The 8608-nt window shown below is 40.3% G+C and overlaps 1 protein-coding gene across 2 annotated transcripts; it reads right to left on the reverse strand.

Annotated features, from left to right (window-relative positions):
• Positions 1-80: 80 nt before the first annotated feature.
• On the reverse strand, positions 81-5629 carry LOC106602223 (CD209 antigen). Of its 2 annotated transcripts, none has more exons than XR_006769533.1 (6): positions 5085-5629; positions 4108-4224; positions 2906-3604; positions 2015-2189; positions 1810-1913; positions 81-889 (listed from the first exon to the last, which is right to left on the reverse strand). XR_006769533.1 is itself a non-coding variant. In XM_045716396.1 (6 exons), exons 1-6 carry the CDS (start codon positions 5185-5187, stop codon positions 748-750), a joined length of 1332 nt encoding a protein of 443 aa, XP_045572352.1. In that variant the 5' UTR covers positions 5188-5629; the 3' UTR covers positions 81-747. The 2 variants fall into 2 exon arrangements, 1 of the variants encoding a protein (XP_045572352.1); XM_045716396.1 differs by having other exon boundaries at positions 2023-2189.
• Between the last annotated feature and the right edge of the window lie 2979 nt (positions 5630-8608).

Here is an 8608-nt window from a genome sequence, read left to right on the forward strand (position 1 = left end):
GTTCTGTCCTCTATGTCCAACTGCAGGTAACACTTTAACAATCCAATCACATTCAATCAGGAAGCTGGTAGACCTCAGAGGACGTTGTTCATTTATTTATTAATCTGTGCCTTTGTTCTTCTTATTATAAAAGGGATTGATGATAATAATTGATCATGAAAAAAATACAGAGAAATTATTAATGAACTTAGCGGAAGCATGGCAAATCACATGACATGTTGCTAATAAAAACAATGAATACAAGCATTTTAGAGCAGAGTGTCTACACACTCATCAATACGTAACATAAAATTCCTCTCCTCCTCAACCCTATTAGAGAAGGTCCCTCTCCGAGGATTGTATTCTCCAATATGTTTTGAGAAGGAAGGGAGGAGAGAGGATGCTGGGAGTAATCGAGGAAGGATGAATTGAGGAAAAGCCCATATGCAAGTCTGTAATACCACTATTTCAACTCTATGGTGAGTTCATCTCTCACTTTAACCACTAGGTGGAATCATCTCGTAACCTTTCAGCACTGTAAACAACCATCAACATGAGAAAGGTAGAGGTAGAGAGAGAGAGATTTGTGTACAGCCTACATGCAATGTTACATAATGAACTATACATCTTAACATTGACAACAGCTATTGGGTGATATATACCTGATTTGTTTTGTGTGTGTGTGTGCCTTTCTTTCCAACGTCTAGTTCAGAGTGCCATTGTAACAAAATATATAATCCGTCTTCATTGTTCCTTAAACAGCAGTACCTACAAGAGGCCTTTTTCACACATCCAGTACTGTGGATATGAACAACGATAGTCCCACCATCCTCTGTAGCCTGATGACCAGTAAGGTAACACCACACAGTTCTCCACTCCACCACCATAAGGGCCTCCACTCCTCCAATAGCTGCAGTAGAAACAACAGTTACACTGATCACTCTCTCTAACCCTAGAGTATGAACAACACAGAGTTAGACTGACAACTCTCTCAGAACCTAGAGTATGAACAACACAGAGTTAGACTGACCTCTCTCTCAGAACCTAGAGTATGAACAACACAGAGTTAGACTGACCACTCTCTCAGAACCTAGAGTATGAACAACACAGAGTTAGACTAACCACTCTCTCAGAACCTAGAAGATGAACAACACAGAGTTAGACTGACCACTCTCTCAGAACCTAGAGTATGAACAACACAGAGTTAGACTGACCACTCTCTCAGAACCTAGAGTATGAACAACACAGAGTTAGACTAACCACTCTCTCAGAACCTAGAGTATGAACACAGAGAATCAGTCCAACTCCTTAAACTGTGGTCAGTGTTATTAGAGAGCAGTAGTCTGTATCCCATCCGGCCTTGATTGGGAGTCCCATAGGGCAGCGCATAATTCGCATAATTGGCCCAGCGTCGTCCTTGTTTGGCCAGGGTAGGTCGTTATTGTAGATAAGAATTTGTTCTTAACTGACTTGCCTGGTAAGTGTTATTATAGAGCAGTAGTCTGTTACCTTAGGGTGGTCAGTGTCATTAGAGCAGTAGTCTCTTACCTTGGGGTGATCAGTGTTATTATAGAGCAGTAGTCTCTTACCTTGGGGTGGTCAGTGTTATTATAGAGCAGTAGTCTCTTACCTTGGGATGGTCAGTGTTATTATAGAGCAGTAGTCTCTTACCTTGGGGTGGTCAGTGTCATTAGAGCAGTAGTCTCTTACCTTGGGGTGATCAGTGTTATTATAGAGCAGTAGTCTCTTACCTTGGGATGGTCAGTGTTATTATAGAGCAGTTTCTCTTACATTGTGATGGTCACTGTTATTAGAGCATTAGACTCTTACCTTGCCGTGGTCAGTGCGGTGCCATCCACCCATTTCCAGGTCCCCCCAGTAACGGAGTTAGTTAGACCAATCCAGACAATCTTGTTGATGCCACAGAGATACTCCTGTTGGTGAGAAATATACTGATATTGTCAATTACTATAGACCACATGTGTTAAATACTAGAAGATACATTACTGACCAATTACATTTGATTCTCACTCACTCACTCACATGTTCCTCCTTGTTGTTTATGATCATCAGGTCTGCTCCTCTGTTCAGACAGTCCAGTCTGCTCTCCTCCCAGGTTTTCATCTGAGTCGACAGGAAGTAACAGCTGGATCCCAAGAGCCTCCAACCCTCTGGACAAGATTTCCAGATTTTCTGACAAATGTTTAGCTCTGTTGAAGAAATGTACATAATATGTGAAATATATAACACGTGTTTATTGTACTGTATATTTTCATTTACATTGTCATTTAACTATTGCTGAATCCATGATTGGTGTGCACAGCACACAGTGTTGTTCCACCCTGGTCTCAGTAACATACGTAACATGGTAAACGTTGGTATGGTATGTAAAATCTCACATAGTATGTATTAATTTGTAGATGTCCATCATCCATTTTGTATGATATGTTATGAATTTCACTTTGTTGTGGCTAACGTTAGCTATGTGGCTCGGTTGCTAACATTATCTAGGCTAGGTTTTAGGGATTATGTTTAGGGTTGGGGTTACGTTAAGGTTATGGGAATTGTTAGCTCACATGTTAAGTATATACGTAGTTACAAAGTAACTAAAAAGTAGTAAGTAGTTGCATAGTTGCTAATAAGTTAAAAATACTGAATTCGTCCATGATGTGATTAAAACACGCAACCTTTGGGTTGATAGACGGTTGCATCATATGGCCACCCATCTCCCTTCTTTTTTTGCCTTAAGTAACCTTCTGTCTTATGTAACTAAACCAAACGTAACATATCATAGTAATTTGAGTGCCACAGATTTACTTTTACTATGTTACGTCTAGTCTTTGTGGTCAGGCTGTAAATTCACCCTTCGGGAGAATGAACGGTAGAGAAGAGGGATGCAGCCCTAGTGACTGACTTGACTACTTACCACACTCAGAGAGCCTCTCCTCCAGTGCCACCTTCTCATTGGTCAGAACACTGACCCTGTCTCTCAACATGTCCCTGTCTTTAGTCAGGGCATTATTACGCTCCTGTAACTGTATTTTGTCATCTGTTTTCTCTGACTGGTCTCTCTCACTCTGTAACTGGTCTCTCTCACTCTGTAACTGGTCTCTCTCACTCTGTAACTGGTCTCTCTCCTTTAGTAACTGGTCTCTCTCATTTAGTAACTGGTCTCTCTCACTCTGTAACTGGTCTCTCTCACTCTGTAACTGGTCTCTCTCATTTAGTAACTGGCCTCTCTCACTCTGTAACTGGTCTCTCTCCTTTAGTAACTGGTCTCTCTCCCTCTGTAACTGGTCTCTCTCCCTCTGTAACTGGTCTCTCTCCCTCTGTAACTGGTCTCTCTCCCTCTGTAACTGGTCTCTCTCACTCTGTAACTGGTCTCTCTCACTCTGTAACTGGTCTCTCTCCCTCAGTAACTGGTCTCTGTCCCTCAGTAACTGCCCTCTCTTCCTCTCTAGCTGGTTCATGTTCCTCCGGCATTGGTCTCTCTCCTTCTGCAGCTGGTCTCTTTCTGTACACAGGCCAATGATACGACTACTGGTATCTGACTGGTCTCTGTCTTGCGGCAGGCCAGTGGTGTTGTAACATGCCTCTAACTGGTTTCTCTCTTCGTTAGAGCCAGCTGAAAAACAAAGATGTTCTTGCATGTTTTGCGTCCCAAATGACCCCCTATTCCTTCTATAGTGCAGTACCATGGACCAAAGCCCTATGTACCCTGGTCAAAAGTAGTGCCCTTTAAAGAGGATAGGGTGCTATTTGGAACACAATCCTGGTTGTGGTGTTTACAATGTACACCATGTTCAGTGACGTACACAAGGCCAAGTGCACCAATTACAGTAGATTCTACTTTCTCCATGGACCATGTCAACAATATTGACAAACTACCATTCCCACAAGTTATGTAACATCAAGTCTGAATTGAGATCCTTGCACTGTAAGTACAGAACTATGGTGTGATAATAAAATACACATCTGTCCTATGGGCCCTGGTCAAAAGTAATGCACTACACATGGAATAGTGTCCCAAATGGGATAGAGTCCCAAATGGCACCCTATCCCCTATATAGTGCACTACGTTTGACCAGAGCGCTAATAGGGTGTCATTTGGGACAAAACCTCACTCACAGAAAGCCAGTTTCAGGGAGATGTTGAGAATGACTTGTAGAACACACAGCACTCCAAAACACACAGCAGCCAGCCTGTAGAGTCTTGTTCTTCCATCTGTAGAGGAACACACACTCGCTGACACACATACACACACGCAGACAGACACACACACCATCATCACTAATGATTAAGATTAAAAGAGAACACACATCCCTAACTTATTCTGAGAACCAAACATTTCCATTGCGTCATTGGTTTTCTTTCGATTAAGGGTTGGCAGCAACAGTTTGCTCAAGCTTGTGGTCATCTCCAATCTGATAAACAGGAAGCAACTGTATGAAGAAATGACCAAAGTAACACAATATAGCCATAGCATGATTTAAAGGGTCAATCTGCGATTTCTATATTTAAAAAAAATTAACATAAATTTAAATTAATAATATTTACTGAATTGATTCTTGAAAAATGTAACTTAGAAATACCTCATGATCTTAGTTTAACTGTCTAGTCCCATCAGAACCGAAATATAAACTTGTTTTACCATGGAATTATAAACAATGGAATTGTAAACAAACACTGCATAGCCTCAAATGGTTCAAACTATCATTTTGATCATGAATGGTCACTCCTTGCAGACATACTGTAGCTCTCTCGATGAATTTGAGAGTGGACACCCCTCAGGCGGGGTGTCCACTGTGTTGTTGTTTAAAAAGGATATTTTCAATTAATCATATTTAAATAGTTCCTAATAGTTTCAATAACTGAAGAAAAAATACATTGAATTGATACATTTTAGTGTACGTGACCACAGCAGGTTTTGAACCCCAAGCTCCGTACCAACTGAACCACCCAGAAGACAGGACAAAATGTAGAAGTGTTTTACTAGTGTGTGTTTGTGTCCGTGTGTGAATGCGTTCGGTTTGTACGTGCAGACCTGCCTGCGTGCCTCAGCTACTGTGTGAGAGACTAAGATACTTAGAATACTTAGTTCTTACCTGAGAGATGGGTTTCAGTCTTTACACTCCTCGTTGCTCTGTTCCGGTTTTCTTCCATAAATTTGTTTAATTCAATCACCTGTTTGTTGACGTAGTCGGCCATCTTAATTAACCGTACCGAATATCAATGATTACACCAATCATTCAATAAATCAACTAATTAAGTCTGTCTGACCTCTTATTGTAATATTTAGGATTCTAACTTAGTTTTACTTACAGTATTGACTTACTGTATGATTACCTTTCTAACTGTCTCCTAATGGTAATATCTACTGTATGATTACCTTTCTAACTGACTCCCAATGGTAATATCTACTGTATGATTACCTTTCTAACTGACTCCTAATGGTAATATCTACTGTATGATTACCTTTCTAACTGACTCCTAATGGTAATATCTACTGTATGATTACCTTTCTAACTGACTCCTAATGGTAATATCTACTGTATGATTACCTTTCTAACTGACTCCTAATGGTAATATCTACTGTATGATTACTTTTCTAACTGTCTGAGCAGCAGTTGGTGTGATGTGTCTAAATCCTGTACTTCTCTGTTCTCTGTCTGTGGCTGAAAGCTGGTGACATGATGTTTCAAGGCTCTATCCACCAATAGGAAGGCTGTAGGTGTTAGAATATTTCAAGGCTCTATCCACCAATAGGAAGGAGACTATTGGGATGTGAGACAAATGGCACCATATTCTCTTTAAGTGCACTACATAGAGAATAGGATGCCATTTGGGATTAAGCCTTGTGGACCAGAGAGTTGTGTGTAACTTCCTCTTCATCCCTTGATCATTCTGTTGCGTGCTTTATTTCTTCCTCTTTTTCATGTTTTTTTGGGCCTAATATTATAAGTGATTTGTCATCCCAAACACAAGTAATAATTGGTCAACAGTAGGTCTAGTAAATGAATATATTAACTAAGATGATGCTGTTTACTTTGTTTGTTGATTTGGGTCGAAAACAAGACATCTAAATACATTTTGCAATAGAAATAATTAAACAAAATCAACTTTTTACAATAAACAAATCTTCAATCTCTCCTGTTTGTCATCATGTCAATTAGCAATCTATTACACACTGCTTCACCATACCATAGGTATTCATTAGTCCTTTAACAAGTAGATGTTACTTCATATGTGGCGGATGAATCAGAATTAGTTGGGTAACATAGATCATTAAAATGTTTGATTTGCATAATATGCTTATGTGAGATACTTGTCATATGTGAATGTATCTGTTAAACCATGTGAAGAGATGGCGTGATTAATTGGGAACCAATTATTTGTCTCCACAATGTCTGTGTGCAAGTCACTCCCCTCAGTGAGCTTGTCCAGGAGTGGAGTCAAGAGGGGGTTTACTTGAGATGGGAGTATCTAGAGTTGTCAATTGATTTATGCCATTGGATGAGCTAATGGTTCTGTTCTATACCGTACCAGGGAGAGACGGTTCCAGTTTGGGGTAGGAGGACCAGATACTGGTCTATACAATGAACACTGTTGATACAGCAGTTGCTGTCTGCTATGTTTTATAGATACAGTCGTATGAAAAACTTTGGGCACCCCTGACAATTTCCATGATTTCCATTTATAAATAATTGGGTGTTTGGATCAGCAATTTCATTTTGATCTATCAAATATCTGATGGACACAGTAATATTTCAGTAGTGAAATTAGGTTTTTGGATTAACAGAAAATGTGCAATATGCATCAAAACAAAATTAGACAGGTGCATAAATTTGGGCACCCCAATAGAAACATCACATCAATATTTAGTAGAGCCTCCTTTTGCTAAAACAACACCCTCTAGACGCTTTCTATAGCCTCTAATGAGTGTCTGGATTCTGGATGATGGTATTTTGGACCATTCCTCCTTACAAAACATCTCCAGTTGAGTTAGGTTTGATGGTTGCCAAGCATGGACAGCCCGCTTCAAATCATCCCACAGATTCTCAATGATATTCAGGTCTGGGGACTGGGATGGCCATTCCAGAACATAAATGTCCGGGTAGATTTTGAGCAGTGTTTTGGGTCGTTGTCTTGTAGAAATATCCAGCCCAGGCGTAACTTCAACTTTGTGACTGATTCTTCAACATTATTCCCAAGAATCTGCTGATATTGAGTGGAATTCATGCGACCCTCAACTTTAACAAGATTCCCAGTACCGGCACTGGCCACACAGCCCCACAGCATGATGGAACCCCCACCAAATTTTACTGTGGGTAGCAAGTGTTTTTCTTGGAACACTGTGTTCTTTTGCCGCCATGCATAACGTCCCTTGTTATGACCAAATAACTCAATCTTTGTTTCATCAGTCCACAGCACCTTATTCCAAAATGAAGCTGGCTTGTCCAAATGTGCGTTTGCATACCTCAAGCGACTCTGTTTGTGGCGTGTGTACAGAAAAGGCTTCTTCCGCATCACTCTCCCACACAGCTTCTCCTTGTGCAAAGTGCGCTGAATTGTTGAACGATGCACAGTGACACCATCTGCAGCAAGATGATGTTGTAGGTCTTTGGAGGTGGTCTGTGGGCTGTTTGTGACCGTTCTCACCATCCTTCGCCTTTGCCTCTCCGATCTTTTACTTGGTCTGCCACTTCTGGCCTTAACAAGAACTGTGCCTGTGGTCTTCCATTTCCTCACTATGTTCCTCACAGTGGACACTGACAGCTTACATCTCTGCGATAGCTTTTTGTAGCCTTCCTCTAAACCATAATGTTGAACAATCTTTGTTTTCAGGTCATTTGAGAGTTGTTATGAGGCCCCCATGTTGCCACTCTTCAGAGGAGAGTCAAAGAGAACAACAACTTGCAATTGGCCACCTTAAATAACTTTTCTCATGATTGGATGCACTTGTCTATGAAGTTCAAGCTTAATGAGCTCACCAAACCAATTGTGTCTTCCAATTAATCAGTGCTAAGTAGTTACAGGTATTCAAATCAACAGAATGACAAGGGTGCCCAAATTTTTGCATAGCCTATTTTTCACATCTGATTTAATTTCATACAACTTAATATTACTACACTAAAAATCTTTGTCTGGACAATACCCCAGTACTCAGCTTTTATTAGAAAATGAATGGCATGCCACTGTGATCATTTTCTGTGACGACAGAGTAAATTATTATGCAGCCTCAAGAGGGGTGCCCAAACTTTTTCATACGACTGTATCTTTCATACAAAACTTAACATTTGTGAACTGTTCCTAAGATCTGTTGTTCGTCATGTACGTTCAGAAGGGTGTATCTTGGCTATAAAAGATCTTTGTACTTTTGTGTAGTCACTTTTTCAACGGTTCATTAGAGATAGCGCATCATTGAAGGTCAAGTGCTTTTGCAAAAGCATCTTAATTATTAAAGATGTAGTTTTAAGTATAACTCTGACTGGTGTGCGAAGTTTGTAACTCTCCTCATTTGGTAATGCAGAAATTAGCCACCACACATACCATAGATATTCATTAGTCCTTTAACAACTTACTCCATACCATAGTTATTCATTAGTCCTTTAAAACCTCTTCAGCGTCT

The sequence above is a fragment of the Salmo salar genome, chromosome ssa04 (genome assembly GCF_905237065.1).
Source record: "Salmo salar chromosome ssa04, Ssal_v3.1, whole genome shotgun sequence".
Classification (NCBI taxonomy): domain Eukaryota; kingdom Metazoa; phylum Chordata; class Actinopteri; order Salmoniformes; family Salmonidae; genus Salmo; species Salmo salar.